The sequence below is a fragment of the Coregonus lavaretus genome (genome assembly GCF_964263955.1).
Source record: "Coregonus lavaretus genome assembly, chromosome: 33".
NCBI classification, from domain to species: Eukaryota; Metazoa; Chordata; class Actinopteri; order Salmoniformes; family Salmonidae; genus Coregonus; species Coregonus lavaretus.
The window spans coordinates 21,231,710-21,249,608 of NC_140020.1; the positions used below are offsets into that span (position 1 = coordinate 21,231,710).

The following is a 17,899-nucleotide window of genomic DNA, read 5'->3' on the forward strand; positions in this document are numbered from 1 at the left end:
CCTACGCCCAATAACATTGCCAAGGAGTTAGCATGTGACTCAATATCAGCCTGAGTAAGGGGAATTATCTTCATCGTGTGTCCATCACTCTCTGAAAAGCCTTTTGGACACAAAACCAGATTATAAATAGACTGCACTGATCACAATCATTACGTCCTGGGAGGAAAGCTGATGCTTTCGAGGGAGAGGGTCTAGATTTCACCTGCCATCTGCTTTGTACCCTCTGTTGTAAATCAATACAAGTGGCTGTGCGCGTACAACCAGTGAAGTGCGACAGTGTGCCACCCCTTTGTGATTTAATATTAAGAGAATCCTCTTTAAATATTTGCATTTTAAGTGTGAGGTTTCTATCAAGCCACTGAAAGTATTTTAATTTTGGCAATTTTTCTGTGATTCGGCTCAGAAAATCTCTGGCCCTGGCTAACTATGAGTTTTTGTCAGCACACATGGTCAGGAAAAAATAATTGGGCCTAGAGCAGGGAAAAAACCCTAGCCTTACTTATAATCAATGCATGCTGTGTAAGCCAGGGATGTTGTATTGTTTAGTTATTGTGTTATTTAACCCACCCCTCTTCTCCATTTTGTGCCTTCACAGGGCTCTCTAAAGGAGGTGAAACACTGAGGTAGAGGAGGCAGGTGTTGCAGAAAGAGCCTCACCCCCTTCTCACCCCAAATCCGACCCCCTCCGCTGCACCAGCGGTAGCCATGGCCCCCCGGAAGCGTGGCGGCGGCGGCGGCGGTGGCATCTCCTTCATCTTCTGCTGCTTCCAGAGTGGCAGCGACCACCCAGAGATCACCTACCAGCTGCGCGAGGACTTTGCCCTGCAGACCATGGAGCCTTCGCTGCCCATGCCAGGCTATGACGAGCTGGACGGCATGTTCTCCGAGTTGGTGGTACGTAGCAACCAGAGTTTCCTTTTTGGTATTATTGTCAGTGTTGTCATGATTTATCTTCTGAACATGGGCCACAGTTGGAAATGAGCTATGTTGCTAGCTTGTTCTCATAGACCACAAGCAAAAAAAAGCATACATTTACATGTTGCTTATGAGTGCATTTCACACTACTTTTGGATTACAATTGGATTGTAAGGCTCGAATGTCCTGCTTAATATAATGTTTGTGTAATCGTCGCTAACCAACTGCATTAAACTTAAAAATCACTTCAACTACAACCAGTAAAATGCAAATTTTTCCTCTCGTCTCAGTTTAGCTGCCTTTTCTCATCCTTTCCGTCTGTTGCTCTCACTTCTTTCCCCTGCCATCCACTGCCTATGTGGTCCTCTGACATGGTTGCCACACTTATGCAGGCCGCCACCAGATCGTTTTGCACATCAATAGACCCCATTGAGAGGCCCTGTGTCTTGGCCTCCTCCTTCTGCTAATTGCTTGTTTTTGTCTGGCCCGCCCTCCCTCTCTCCAGCCTGAATTGAATAAGTGGAGTGTGACGACAAAGGGGGCTTCCAGTCGCTATGTTTTCACTGAGGGGATAGACACAAGCCATCCACCCGCCATCCCCCATTTGTCTGGGTCGGAGGTAATCTCAGTGAAAAGGCTTGAAAAGATTAGGGCTGGCAGGGAGAATGGCGGCCACCTATAATATACCATTACCATTACACTTGAACTTTGGATATTTAACAGATTTATATTCTGCTCAACTGTAGACATAAAGGGGATTGTTTGCTCTTGTATAAGGAGGGGAGGGCAACCAGGTGGTTGTCCCTGTAGTCTTGAATATCCTTTATCTCGGGTGTCCTTTCCCTTGTGACCAGTGACAGGCTTGTGACCACTAGCCTGGTATTGGTCATGGGGCTAGAAGGTATGAAGGAAACTGTTTGAGACAATTCCAGCAGCATTTAGTCTCCCATCTAAGGATCAGCCAGGCCCGATCCTACTTAGCTTCAGAGGCAAGCCAACAGCGAGATGCAGGATGGTATTACATGGTATAGTATGGCGACTAAATCAAACGAATGATGATTGTCCCCTTCATAAAAGCTATTTTGTTATTTTATAACAATGCAGCAGTCACTATCCTTGTAGGAACCTGAATTGATTCCTTGAGTCAGATAGATTGTAGATGGTGAGGCACTCTATTCTCTTGTCATAATTTAATTCAGTCTGCGTGCCACAGTAACAATTCTATCCTTTGTCTTTTGGATCGTTTCCACAAAAATAGTATATTTTGAGTAGTGTAACTTGGTGAGAAAAAAAAGTTGTATTTCTTATAATTTTAACATTCTGTAATAAAGAGCACATCAGATTAATAAAAAAAGTTTTCCCATCTCAAGAGGTTAAATATAAAAACGACTATAGTAAATGCCAAATTAAATAACAGGGTTGAGCATAACAGGGTTGACGATTTCACCTTAAATCAGACATCAATCCCATTGTGACAAGAGGAATGGAAGCTTGTTGTGTGCAACAGGGAGAGGTAATTGAATGCAAGTTTTAAAATATATATATATTTCTTTTTACAACATTTCTATCCATGGGTAACAGGATTGACATGTTAAACTCAACCCGCTCAGTTTTCCACCACAAAACACCAGAAAATGACCAAAAAGAGTAGAACCATCTCACTTGCTTTTACACTGATTTTACTATTAGATGTTTGTTTCTTTAAAAAATATATATATATATATAATAAAGGAATCGTTTCACCATAATAAAACGAAAGTTCAGTTCACATAACAGGGTTGACCTTAAAATGAGGGACAGTTGATTTTTTAAATGAATCATTAATCCCATGAAATAAATCATCTCCAGAAAGGACTTTGTCGAACTAGTGCTTTACAATGATGGTGAAAACATGGAGGAATTTGGGGGTTAAGTAGGTAAAAAGGGTGCACAGAGGGACATGCCAAAATGCAGAATTGTAGCAAGTCTTTATTCATATAAAACAAAGCCCATTTATACATTTTTTTTATGTGGTCTATCTTATAAAGGGCACTTCATTTTAATATAACAGGCTTTTAAAATTCAATATTGGTGCACACTTTCTACTTAAAATACCAAAGGGATGCAAAAGGGACTCATTTCGTGGAACGACCCTTTTGAGTCGCTAAGTTGAATCACAGGGCATATGAATTGAGCTGCCACTGGCCTTATAACTAGCGTAGAGCCTGTGCTAATATGATTAGGGAAAATTAAAAATTTAATATATTTTACTGCACTTTCACTGCGTCTTTTTAATGTTTTGTGTCTGTAGGCAGATGCTGGATAAATGTGGGGATTTTCCCAAAGACTGTAGGACAGTTGGTGGAGGCTGTAGTGTTCCTTGGTGGAGGCTCTGAGATGCTTGAAGTCTGGCGACTTCACCGAGCAGCTCACAGAGCATGGAGACATTGCCAGTCTCATTTTAGATTGTGTCAGAACATCTTAAGACCTCAATGGCAATCTGCGTGCTGCTGTCTCTAGCCATGAATGTCGCATGGAAGCATCTTGTAATGCATCTTTGTAATCTGTCTTTTTTTTTTTACAATGTCCAAAATGTTGCATCACATGCTATTGCTAGCTGAAGTGTCGTCCTGTGTATTGGTGTGCAACAAGCGCTGTTTTGTGGAGAGAAAATACATTAAACATAGTTGTACTGATAGTTAGGCTTTGCCTTTTATAGGCCCAAATAGACACTTCCCTGGGGAACGAAAGAGAGTAACCTAATTGTTCTTCTGAACCACAGCTGTACCTCAAAAGGAATACCATATTAGGGAAATACTGGAAGATCCATAAATCATATGCTTAATGTTAAACTGAGATTAATTTGGGATTTAAAAGGCCAACCAACTAGTCCTGTGTCTTTTTCTTTGTCTTGGTCTTATAAGTGGAATAAAACAAACTCAGTCATATTAAAATATATTTAGACCTTGATTCAAGAAAACCTGCCTCAGCAATGTTTATACAGTACCTTTGTTTATGCAACGAGCTACTGCCAGGCAGCGAAGCCTTATTCTGAAACTGGAAGCATCGTTCGAAGAGCCTTCTTTGTCTTTACTCAACACAAAACCAGATTTTATTTGACTACAGGAAAAATGGGTTTGTTTATATGCTACCACAGAAATCAAAACACATCCGGACAGGATTCAATTGGACATGTAGCAATGCGCAGACATAAGCAGTGACATAAGTACAAGTGTGAGTCTTTGTTGCTGTATTTGTCTATTGCTGTACATCTAAGAGTGAAATTGATTGTTTGAATTTTCAGGCATTGTTTTTGGCTTGTCTGTATCTTGATATCTCTAGCACTATATGGTAGTTGATTCAGAACAGCCCCCTTCTTGATGGCCCTAGGAGGATAGGCTACTGGAGCTAGGTAGGAGAGGCCTATCTGGTGAGGTCATCTAAAGAGGCCTTCAGCCTCCCACTACTCATCAGCTGGCAGCTTGGCTCATCCCTGCCTTATGACAGTTAACTTAAGCTCTACTGGCTCTGGTTTCCCTCAACATGCTATCTTTCATAGCATTCGTTTATACACAACATGGGAACTCTCTGGCCCTGTACACATAAAGTCTGCATAAAGCCCACTAAGGCCATTGCCAGATGTCTGTCATGGCGGGCATCTTTTGAACGTTCCCCCCCCCCACAAACATAAATAACATGTTTGATGACCATGACACATTGCAATGAAGGTCAGATGTCTCATGATGACTTTGATGTATGTGTTATGTTGCTAGCTGAACTATAGATCTTGATATGTAATGCTATAATGCTCTATAATTTTAATCTTATCAATGGATTTGTTTGAAATGACATGGAACTCTTTCCTTATTACTGTGGTAAGGACATTTGTGCCTGTCATAAGTCTAAGTGTAGAAGCAAATCCTTGTCTAGGGTTAGTGACTATTATACAATGTTGCTTTCTTATATGACGCCCAGCTGACCAAGTCCTGTCTTTGATCAGTGGCAGGTTGACTGGAGTGCTGTCCAGTGAGCTTGAAGTGGAGGTTGGTGGATGGAGCCTTGGGTGCCTGTCTGCCATTTTCTTTTTTATTTACACAGCTAAAGCTCTGAAATGGAGATGGCCTTTGGGAAGCATAACACTAGCTTGTTATCATTATGCTACTACTTCAGATGAAACGGCTTGGCTGGTCGGCTTTGCATACGGATGACATGCAAAGCCGACCAGAGCCGACGTTGACGTACTTACATTTACATTTACATTTTAGTCATTTAGCAGACGCTCTTATCCAGAGCGACTTACAGGAGCAATTAGGGTTAAGTGCCATGCTTAAGGGCACATCGACAGATTTTTCACCTAGTCGGCTCGGGGATTAGAACCAGCGACCTTTCGGTTACTGGCACAACGCTCTTACCCACTAAGCTACCTCTAGTTTAAAACAATTGTAACCTGTTACTATGACTGCCTCCACAGGGTAACACAGGCAATTAATACTAAATGATAAGGTAATGGAGAATATTAAATACTCCATTCATAGTTTTCCCCCCAACATGTTAGCTATTATGTTATGTTTTTTTCTACTTTGTAATGTAATTAATGTCCTACATTTCAGAATAAAAGCTCTGTTTTAAGCATTGCACAACTATTTGCAATGCATTGGCCACCTCCTAACCAGAAATAGATGTCTCATGTCCTATATGCAACGTTGGCTAAAATGCTTCTAGCGGTACCACAATGCCACGCGCAACAGAAACTGAGTATTAATTTTCCACAATCAATGTTCATTGATACTCTTGTTTTAGTAGGGTCTGCTCTGTTCTACATTTTGGGAGTTGAGACATAAAAAAGGTATAATTTCAAAAGGTTAAGTTCTCGTCTATTACAGTAAAATGTCTCTAAGCGTTTCGGTGTCCATATGACCGATTCTGTTGGACCAAACCTCATGTAAATGGCGAGTTTAAACTGCATGTTGTCAGAGAGGAAGAAGTTATCTTTCATCATTGTTGTTGTGAGTGTGTAAATGGGAAGGTGCACACAGCACAGAAGGAGCGAAGGAGACGAGACCAAAAAGACAACGCTCATAAAAACGAAATAAAATACAAATCTATATTCTTGCCATACAGGCATTTGGAACATCGTGCTAAAACATACATTGGAATTAATTCTATATATCGCCCAGCCATAGCATGACGCTATTAATTATGCACCCAAAACATCTGGCTTGCGTTTGATCTGGCTTGCGTGTTACACAACAGCACAGGTACTAATTTAACAATTCCACGGGTCCGCCACTGCCGTAGCTGAAAAATAATTAAGAGGAAGAGCTCCTCCACCCTGCATCCCTTCCCAGTGGCTCCCTGCCCAGATAGGAACCCTATGAACACATGTGAGATAGTGTTCAGTTCCAGAGAGAGTGCCTGTTTGCTGCAAATGTGGTTGCATGCAGAAATTATAGTTGGATAGTCGAGCTGACTCTCTCACACCCCCCGCCCCACGAAGACATACCAGTACACACATTTTCTACACAGACTTGCATGCATGCTCTGACATAGTTAGTACTCACACACAGTGCACATGGATATATACAGACACATGGACACCATTAAATTAACATGACATGTTAATCATTTGACAGACACTTTGGCTAAGACTGACTTACAATAAGTCTATCCTGGCTTTGTTGATCACTTTGTTCACTGTCCGAGGGAGGAAGTCTTTTTAGGTTAAAATACATTTAGAGAACAATGCAGTCTCTAGTCTTGTGTGGTTGTCGGTGTTGCTATCAGAGGTTTGTGGCAAAGATTTGGTTCTGCAGTACCTGATGAAAGACTTATTTTGATTCATACAGTGCAGTAGGTTTTCTTTCAAGACAAAAATGTAGCTCACTGGCCTGTGAGCATTTGCTTGCAAGTTCATTCTTGATTGTTGTTACTTAAAATCATGGTATTTTTCTTCACATGACCAAGACCCATATCCACAAAGCATCAAAGATGCTTAAAGATCTAGACAAACAGAAAGCCACAGGACTGGATAACATCCCAGCTAGATTCCTTAGTGATCGTATCGGACCTTATGTAACACACATCATCAACCTTTCCATTCAACATGAAAGGTACCACAAGAGTTGAAGAGTTGTTCCTTTATACAAGAAAGGAAGCAAAGTTGATCAAGGGAACTACAGACCAGGGTCAATCCTGAGTGTGTTGTCAAAGATTTTAGAAAAAGCACTCCATGAACAGATCATAAAGTACATTGATGACCATTACATTTTATATGACCTTCAGTCCGGTTTTGGACAATCCTATTCTACCAACACTTGTTATAATAATTATAATATAATATGCCATTTAGCAGACGCTTTTATCCAAAGCGACTTACAGTCATGCGTGCATACATTTTTTTTGTGTATGGGTGGTCCCGGGGATCGAACCCACTACCTTGGCGTTACAAGCGCCGTGCTCCACCAGCTGAGCTACAGAGGACCTTGTTTACTATACTTGACAGATTTTATCAACATTGAAGGTCCCCAAGAACACAGTGGCCTCCATCATTCTTCAATGGAAGAAGTTTGGAACGACCAAGACTTCCTAGAGCTGGCCGCTCAGATAGAGCTCCAGAGTTCCTCTGTGGAGATGGGAGAACCTTCCAGAAGGACAACCATGTCTGTAGCACTCCACCAATCAGGCCTTTATGGTAGAGTGGCCAGACGGAAGCCACTCTTCATTAAAAGGCACATGACAGCCCGCTTGGAGTTTGCCAAAAGTCTCCTAAAGGACTCTGACCATGATAAACAAGATTCTCTGGTGTGATGAAACCAAGATTGAACTCTTTGGCCTGAATACCAAGCGTCACGTCTGGAGGAAACCTGGCACCATCCCTACAGTGAAGCATGGTGGTGGCAGCATCATGCTGTGGGGATGTTTTTCAGCAGCAGGGACTGGGAGACTAGTCAGGATAGAGGGAAAGATGAACGGAGCAAAGTACAGAGAGAACCTTGATGAAAACCTGCTCCAGAGCGCTCAGGACCTCAGACTGGGGCGAAGGTTCACCTTCCAACAGGACAACGACCCTAAGCACACAGACAAGACAACGCAGGAGTGGCTTTGGGACAAGTCTCTGAATGTCCTTGAGTGGCCCAGCCAGAGCCCGGACTTGAACCCGATCTAACATCTCCTCTGGAGAGACCTGGAAATAGCTGTGCAGTGACTCTCCCCATCCAACCTGACAGAGCTTGAGAGGATCTGCAGAGAAGAATGGTAGAAACTCCCCAAATCAAATTTTATTTGTCACATGCGCCGAATACAACAGGTGTAGACCTTACAGTGAAATGCTTACTTACAAGCCCTTAACCAACAATGCAGTTTTAAGAAAAACAATGCATATAGTCCAGGTAGCCATTTGATTAGCTGTTCAAGAGTCTTATGGCTTGGGAGTAGAAGCTGTTAAGAAGCCTTTTGGACCTAGCATTGGCGCTCCGGTACCGCTTGCCGTGTGGTAGCAGAGAGAACAGTCTATGACTAGGGTGGCTGGAGTCTTTGACAATTTTTAGGGGTTTCCTCTGACACTGCCTGGTATAGAGGTCCTGGATGGCAGGAAGCTTGGCCCCAGTGATGTACTGGGCCGTACGCGCTACCCTCTGTAGTGCCTTGCGGTCGGAGGCCAAGCAGTTGCCATACCAGGTGTGCCAAGCTTGTAGCGTCATACCCAAGAAGACTTGAGGCTGTAATCGCTGCCAAAGGTGCTTCAACAAGGTACTGAGTAAAGGGTCTGAATACTTATGTAAATGTTATATTTCAGTTTTTTTTTAAATATATTTGCAAATATTTCTAGAAACCTGTTTTTGCTTTGTCATTATGGGGTATTGGGTGTAGATTAATTAGGGGGGGAAATGATTTAATCTATTTTAGAATAAGGCTGTAACGTAACAAAATGTGGAAAAGGTCAAGGGGTCTGAATACTTTCCGAATGCACTGTACTTGGGATATGAACTGGACCAACACATGAACGGTGAACTCATGGCTCTGAATGTCATTGGGGATGTTCATTCCAGAACAAAGATCCTGGCAAGGGTAGCCAAGTTCCTGGATACAGAGACTATGAGGACCCTGGCAACATCTCCGATATGGTGCCACTGTGACTATGCTTGTATCTCATGGTTCAGTGGCATTAAAAAAACTCTGAAGTACAAACTTCAAATGGCCCAAAACAAACTAATGAGAATTATACTCAAGCTCAGTCCTAGGATGCACTTTTGTCCTAATCATTTCAGGGAACTGAACTGGCTTCCAAGTGGTGCAGATCAAACTGTTGATGGTTGTTAAAGTTGTACATGACCTTGCCCCCAGTTACCTGTCTGGTTATTTTAATTTCATTAGAGACTCTCATAGCCATCACACCAGAGCCAGTGTTGCCAATATCAGACTGCCGCGCTATTGGAGCATGGTTGGAAAAAGCTTTTTCCTTATCCCTGGTGCAGATTAATGGAATGGTGTACCAAACCATATAAAATCCATCCTTACGCTAGGGAGTTTTAAGATAAACCTTAAGAAAGGGTTTATGGGCAAAATGCTTTAAAACTGCACAGGCTTAAAGAAAGGATCATTGTTTTCAATTAATGTTACATGGTAATCTATGCTATTCCTTTTACAGTTTCCACCCTATTGATGAGATGTATTTGAGATGTATTTAGTTTTTATGTTATCTTGTGTATATTTAGTTTTCATGAGGATCACAATGGAAATATGTTTTTTAACTTTTTTGTGTCATGCTGAATGATTTTAATGGCATTGTATTGTATCCACATGCGTGGTTGTATTGTGTTCTAAATGGTCAAATAAATCAAATACAAATATCTCATAAAAGGTCCTAGGAATCCTGTTAAAACCTGTTTTAAGACTAAAATAACTAACTCCCAGCTCAGAGTAGGTTATAGGATGATGTTAAGACAATGTCCAGACAAACTCTAAGCCAGGAGTAAAATCAACTCATAAAAGTTTCTCAGCTGGTAATCATTACAGTTTGAGGCAAAGGAAAGATTGTGATGACGCTCATTGACATTGTTGCAAATTATGGGGAATAACCAATCGCTATGAGGCATCGCTTCAGACAACCACGGTGAATGTGACTGTACATCAAATGTTTGCAATGGTAAAATGTTTGATATCATTTTCACCTGACACAGTCACTTTGCCTACTCTTAATTGTTGCTTAATATGTTGGCATGCATAACCTTTTTTTTTTACCAATTCTGATGGATGGAAAAAGTGGAATTTTAACAATATTACCATTATATTAACACGCTCGTCAATCCCGTTTACAGTAGTCATCAAGTCACTTGCCGATAAAGTTGCATACAATGTTTGAAAGGTCTATAATTTACATTGAACTAAAATCAAGGTTAACATAAGCACTAGATACACTATATATACAAAAGTATGTGGACACCCCTTCAAATTAGTGGATTCAGCTATTTCAGCCACATCCGTTGATCCCAGGTGTATTAAATGAAGCACACAGCCATGCTATCTCCATAGACAAATGTTGGCAGTAGAAAGGACATTACTGAAGAGCTCAGTGACTTTCAACGTCTCACCGTCATAGGATGCCGCCTTTCCAACAAGTCAGTTCGTCAAATTTATGCCCTGCTGGAGCTGCCTTGATCAACTGGAATTGTTGTTATTGTGAAGTGGAAACGTCTACAAGCAACAACGACTCAGCCGCGAAGTGGTAGGCCACACAAGGTCACAGAACGGGACCACTGAGTGCGTAGCGTAAAAATAATCTGTCCTCGGTTGCAACACACACTACCGAGTTCCAAATTGCCAATGAAAGCAACGTCAGCACAAGAACTGTTCATCGGGAGTTTCATGAAATGGGTTTCCATGGCCGAGCAGCTTCACACAAGCCTAAGATCACCATGCACAATGACAAGCGTCGGCTGGAGTGGTGTAAAGCTCACCACCATTGGACTCTGGAGCAGTGGAAACGCGTTCTCTGGAGTGATGAATCACGCTTCTCCATCTGGCAGTCCGACGAACTAATCTGGGTTTGGCGGATGCCAGGAGAACGTAGTGCCAACTGTAAAGTTTGGTGGTGGAGGAATAATGTTCTGGGGCTGTTTTTCATGGTTCGGGATAGGCCCCTTGGTTCCAATGAAGAGAAATCTTAACGCTACAGCATACAATGACATTCTAGACGATTCTGTGCAGTTTGGGGAAGGCCCTTTCCTGTTTCAGCATGACAATGCCCCTGTGCACAAAGCGAGGTCCATACAGAAATGGTTTGTCGAGATCGGTGTGGAAGAACTTGACTAGCTTGCACAGAGCCCTGACCTCAACCTCATCGAACACCTTTGGGATTAATTGGAACGCCGACTGCGAGCCAGGCCTAATCGCCCAACATCAGTGCACGACCTCACTAATGCTCTTGTGGCTGAATGGAAGCAAGTCCCCGCAGCAAGGTTCCAACATCTAGTGGAAAGCCTTCCCAGAAGAGGCTGTTTATAGCAGCAAAGGGGGGACCAACTCCCGAGTGGCGCAGTGGTCTAAGGCGCTGCATCGCAGTGCTAGCTGTGCCACTAGAGATCCTGGTTCGAATCCAGGCTCTGTCGTAGCCGGCCGCGACCGGGAGACACATGGGGCGGCGCACAATTGGCCCAGTGTCGTCCAGGGTAGGGGAGGGGAATGGCCGGCAGGGATGTAGCTCAGTTGGTAGAGCATGGCAATTTGCAATGGCAGGGTTGTGGGTTAGATTCCCACGGGGGGCCAGTATGAAAAATAAAATAATGTATGCACTCACTAACTGTAAGTCGCTCTGGAGAAGAGTGTCTGCTAAATGACTAAAAAAATAAATGAAAAAATATTAATGCCCATAACTTTGGAATGAGATGTTCGACGAGCTGGTGTCCACATACTTTTGGTCATGTAGTGTACCTTCAATTGCCCAATTTATAGGCATGCCCAATTTAGATATATTTTTTAACAACGTGATATAACTTGAAATAACATGATGTAGGTCATTAAATAATCGAAAGAAAACATGTTTATTTATTAGCCTAGTGGTTATAAGTATTTAAGCATATCATGTGAAATAGGCCTTGTGAAATCATTTTTTAATACATTACTTAAACTTAACCCTATGCATTGCAATGTTTTTATTTTCAGACAATTAAAAAAGTATATTTCTAAACTTATGGTATATGATCACACTGGTAATAGATCATTTGTTTTATTACTTGTGAGGGACAGCTGAGTGAGCAAAAATTGAAATCATTGGCTTTATTTTAATTTTAATAGACTGATGGTGCCTGCGTCTGATGGTCAGTCTCTGCAGAGGGAGTCTGACCAAAAGGAGACACCGTCTTCCAGCTGATGGAGAAACTGGAGTCGCACTTCATTATTTCTGCCTCACACCAATTCATGTTGCTACTCCTATGACCAGAGAACGTTAAATATTCCTCGATATTAAAAAAGACACAAGCCGCTAATAATAACAATGCAAGTCTGTCGATACACTTTGTAGTGCGAGTGGATAGGGAGAAGCGCGTTTTATGGCTCATAAAAGTGTTGAATAAAACGTCTAATCAAATTTGATTGGTCACATACATGTGTTTAGCAGATGTTATTGCGGGTGTAGCGAAATGCTTGTGCTCCTAGCTCCGACAGTGCAGTAATATCTAACAAGTAATATCTAACAATTTCACTAAGTATACCCAATACACACAAATCTAAGTAAGGAATGAATTAAGAATATATATACTACCGGTCAAAAGTTTTAGAACACCTACTCATTCAAGGGTTTTTCTTTATTTTTACTATTTTCTACATTGTAGAATAATAGTGAAGACATCAAACTATGAAATAACACATATGGAATCATGTAGTAACCAAAAAAGTGTTAAACAAATCAAAATATATTTTATATTTGAGATTCTTCAAATAGCCACCCTTTGCCTCGATGACTGCTTTGCACACTCTTGGCATTCTCTCAACCAGCTTCACCTGGAATGCTTTTTCAAAAGTCTTGAAGGAGTTCCCACATATGCTGAGCCCTTGTTGGCTGTTTTTCCTTCACTCTGCGGTCTGACTCATCCCAAGCCATCTCAATTTGGTTGAGGTCGGGGGATTGTGGAGGCCAGGTCATCTGATGCAACACCTCCTCCTCCATGCTTTACGGTAGGAAATACACATGCAGAGATCATCCGTTCACCCACACCGCGTCTCACAAAGACACGGCGGTTGGAGCCAAAAATCACAAATTTGGACTCCAGACCAAAGGACAAATTTCCATCGGCCTAATGTCCATTGCTCATGTTTCTTGGCCCAAGCAAGTCTCTTCTTATTATTGGTGTCCTTTAGTAGTGGTTTCTTTGCAGCAATTCGACCATGAAGGCCTGATTCACATAGTCTCCTCTGAGCAGTTGATGTTGAGATGTGTCTGTTACTTGAACTCTGTGAAGCATTTATTTGGGCTGCAATTTCTGAGGCTTGTAACTCTAATGAACTTATCCTCTGCAACAGAGGTAACACTGGGTCTTCCTTTCCTGTGGCGGTCCTCATGAGAGCCAGTTTCATCATAGCGCATGATAGTTTTTGCAATTGCACTTGAAGAAACGTTCAACTTTTCCGTATTGACTGACCTTCATGTCTTAAAGTAATGATGGACTGTCGTTTCTCTTTGCTTATTTGAGCTGTTCTTGCCATAATATGGACTTGGTCTTTTACCAAATAGGGCTATCTTCTGTATACCCCCCTACCTTGTCAAAACACAGCCGATTGGCTCAAACGCATTAAGAAGGAAATAAATTCCACAAATTAACTTTTAGGAAGGCACACCTGTTAATTGAAATGCATTCCAGGTGAGTACCTCATGAAGCTGGTTGAGAGAATGCCAAGAGTGTGCAAAGCTGTCATCAAGGCAAAGGATGGCTATTTGAAGAATCTCAAATCTCAAATATATTTTGATTTATTTAACACTTTTTCGGTTACTACATGATTCCATATGTGTTATTTCATAGTTTTGATGTCTTCACTATTATTCTACAATGTAGAAAATAGTAAAAATAAAGAAAAACCCTTGAATGAGTAGGTGTTCTAAAACCTTTGACCGGTAGTGTACATATATGGACGAGCGATGTCAGAGCGGCATTGGACTAAGATACAGTAGAATAGTATAGAATACAGAATATACATATGAAATGAGGAATGCAAGATATGTAAACATTCTTTAAGTGGTTAGTGTTCCATTTATTTAAGTGGCCAGTGATTTCTAGTCTATGTCTATAGGCAGCAACCTCTAATGTGCTAGTGATGGCTGTTTAACAGTCTGATTGCCTTGATATAGAAGCTGTTTTTCAGTCTTTCGGTCCCAGCTTTGATGCACTTGTACTGACCTCGCCTTCTGGATGATAGCGGGATGAACAGGCAGTGGCTTGGGTGGTTGATGGCCTTGATGATCTTTTTGACCTTCCTGTGACATCGGATGCTGTAGGTGTCCTGGAGGGCGGGTAGTTTGCCCCCAGTAATGCGTTGGGCAGACCGCACCACCCTCTGGAGAGCCTTGCGGTTGCGGGTGGTGCAGTTGCTGTACCAGGCGGTTATACTGCCCGACAGGATGCTCTCCATTGTGCATCTGTAAAAGTTTGTGAGGGTAAAAGTAAAAAAGTAAACATGAACTCACGCATAAAAACAGCAGCTCTTTGCTGTATTCGCTGACAGTCTCTCTTTAGTCATGGTTTTTTAGTTTTGAAATCTCACAGTATCAACTTCGCTGTGGGCTCATGGAAGCTGCACGGTGATCTGCGATATCTGATTTGCCAGCGGTAGGCCTATAGGTGCACTTGATTCACTCTCTGGGTTTGCTGGGTAGACTGAGTTTGTACGTTCAGACACTTGAAATGGTTCAAAATAGGAGCACCTCGACTACCCGGCGCACAAGGCAGCTGAATCAAGTGCACCTACTGCAAAAAAAAACTGGAACACAAGGCTTGGAGATCGACTCAGAATGTCTTGGACATCGACCAGTAGATCGCGATCGACCGTGTTGGTGACTACTGCACTAGAATACATGAAATCTAAATATGTACGCAAGTAACCATCATTATTCCTTATTGTACTTTCTCCTAGCCTGTTTTGTTTTAATGCATTTTGCCCATTAACCATTTCTTAATGTTTGCCTTAAAACTCCCTAGCATACGGATGGATTTTATTTTATTTGGTACACCATTACATGTCATGACTGCATGACATGACTGCAAATTCCACGTGACCGTTTAGGCATGGCAATTAGTCTTCTCCAAGCTCTGATGTTTTGTATCTCTCCTTGTTCGTTATTGTTAAACTCACTAACTGCACCTGCTTCCTGACTCCCTGCGTCTACGTTGCATAATGGAACACACGCGCTTAAAGCCTACTGCCGTGTGCACATTGCTGCGCTTATAATGTGAAGAAATAGCGTAATAGTTTATTAACATTTTAAGCTAAACGTTATCGTCTGTTGCGTCAGGCTCATTGCTTAAAACAGGTTTTTTGTTATGCTAGTGGTTGTATTAATTTGGGATCTATCGCATCCCACAACTGTCCCAGACTATGTTTGTAATATTTATTTCTCGCACAGAATAGAATAGGTGGACTTTTGTACTATGGGGGATAGTAGATAGACATAGGGTAGTGCTTTGCTGTTCATTAGGCCTACTCATCTTGTTGCATGAAGAAAAGTAAATGTGGACAGTTCTTCCAATATCTTCAATATGCGCCTCCAGAATCAGATAAGGACGCGTGCAGTTGCGTCCCCGATGTGTTGGTCTTCACTTGTAGCCTGTGAGAAAGACCCGATCACATGACTGAGAGCCATGTGAGTGAGAGGTGCTTCAGCATGCAGCCGGGAGAAGGGAATTATAATTATTATATTCAGCCCAAGGGCACAATGGCCATTGGCCGCAAAAGGCATGGATTTTTTTAGGGGGCGTTTAGGCCACACAAAGGGGATGCAGCCGGGAAAATCGAGGCATTATCAAGTGCTTGTCAAATTGTGAATGAGAGACTGATGAAGTGTGTACAGCCTGCACAAAAAAAACAAAGCAGAGCTCATGCCTTTCATGCGACTTTTTTGAAATCATCATTAGAGTCGCATCATGCAGCCAAAAATCAAAACACATAGCTCAACATTTGTATCACAACTGAAGTTACATAAATAACTCTAAATTAAGCATATTCCTAATATTGAGTTGTACCCCCTTTTGCCCTCAGAACAGTCTCAATTTGTCAGGGCATGGACTCTACAAGGTGTCAAAAGCGTTCCACATGGATGGTGGCCCATTGTTACGGATACAGGTATCCTGTGTGTGTATTTGTTTTTCCTCTCCTTCTGCCCTAATCACAGGTGTCCCTTGTTTACCTGATTAGTAGTCGTTGGGGTGTCCCACCTGTCCGACATCCGTTTGTCTGCTGATTGCTGAGGTGGACCAATCAGTGGACATTCCTCCGTATTGCACCACCTGTTTCTGGTTTTACATTACCATATCAAATCCCCTGGTTTTAAAAGCCAGTCAGTTGTGTTTTCTGAAAGAGGATATTTTCCTTTGTGAGTATTGATACTGTGGTGTCTTGTTTTTGTGTACTCAATCGTTTGCGGTCTAGTCCATATTGGACCTATGTTGTTTGTTTGTGCCTGGGAAAGGGGGGGTTTAGCAAGTCGCCCTTTGGCATACACTACCGTAGGAAAACCTTGTCTAAACACACTAGTTAGACCTGAGCGGACCACCCACTGTATTTTTGTATGATTAGCAGTAGCTTAGCGGTTCTTGAGGCAGGCCAGATCAGTTTAGTTATTTTTTTACTTTATTGTTTCATTCCTTGGGTCCAGCTCAGCCCCTTTTCCCCAAACAGTTTACCGTGTGTTTATAATAAACATTTTGTGTTTGACGGTAGCATATGGTTGTCGGTGTATTTTGTTCTCACTGTTCCTTGTCAATATTCTAATTTGCATGAGTTATGTTACAGTTCTCTTTTCCATCCACCCTAGACTTTTAAAGCCACGGGGTTCATAACACCCATGTTAACTCACTCCATTGCTTCCCACAGTTGTGTCAAGTTGGGTGGTGGACCATTCTTGATACACACGGGAAACTGTTGAACGTGAAAAACCCAGTAGCGTTGCAGTTCTTGACACAAATCGGTGTGCCTGGCACCTACTACCATACCCCATTCAAAGGCACTTAAATATTTTGTCTTGTCCATTCACCCTCTGAATGGCACACACACAATCCATGTCTCAGTTTAAAAATCCTTCTTTAACCTGTCTCCTCCCCTTCATCTACACTGATTAAAGTGGATTTAACAAGTGACATCAGTAAGGGTTCATAGTGTTCACCTGGATTCACCTGGTCAGTCTATGTCATGGAAAGAGTTGGTGTCCTTAATGTTTAGTACACTCAGTGTATATGAGGCAATTTAGCAATTAGGATTTGTTATCTCTAATGGTTATGATAAATTAGGCATTGTTGCTCACTGTTTGCATATAGATAAATGCTCACCTTTTTTTCCAGTGCACCAATGTTCTAAGAATAGCTTTTTAATTTGATTTGAGTACTCAAAATTATCATGCGAGTACTCGAACAGTCAAAATAGGTAAAATGCCCATCCCTACTCCTGTGGCACCTTTCTCCGTTGAATGGAAAGGTTGATGTGTGTTACATAAAGTCCAGTACGATCTGCAGCATCACTCAAGAGTTGCAAAGAAAAATCCATATCTCAGACTGGCCATTAAAAATGAAAGATTAAGATGGGCAGTCTGAGATATGGCTTTTTCTTTGCAACTCTGCCAAGAAGGTCAGCATCCCGGAGTCGCCTCTTCACTGTTGACGTTGAGGCTGGTGTTTTGCGGGTACTATTTAATGTACACAGCGTTATACGAGACCTTCAGTTTCTTGGCAATTTCTCGCATGGAATAGTCTTCATTTCTCAGAACAAGAATAGACTGACGAGTTTCAGAAGAAAGTTCTTTGTTTCT

At 41.9% G+C, this 17,899-nt stretch overlaps 1 protein-coding gene across 2 annotated transcripts in view; it reads left to right on the forward strand.

Moving 5' to 3' along the window:
- Positions 1 to 705: 705 nt before the first annotated feature.
- daam1b (dishevelled associated activator of morphogenesis 1b) overlaps positions 706 to 17,899 on the forward strand; it is a gene marked incomplete at its 5' end in the record, with an annotated part of 64,570 nt that continues 47,376 nt past the window's right edge. For both annotated transcript variants that reach the window (XM_084151270.1, XM_084151271.1), the window contains one exon: positions 706 to 894. In XM_084151270.1, the coding sequence (XP_084007396.1) occupies positions 706 to 894 (189 nt within the window). The remainder of the gene's footprint in view (positions 895 to 17,899) is intronic.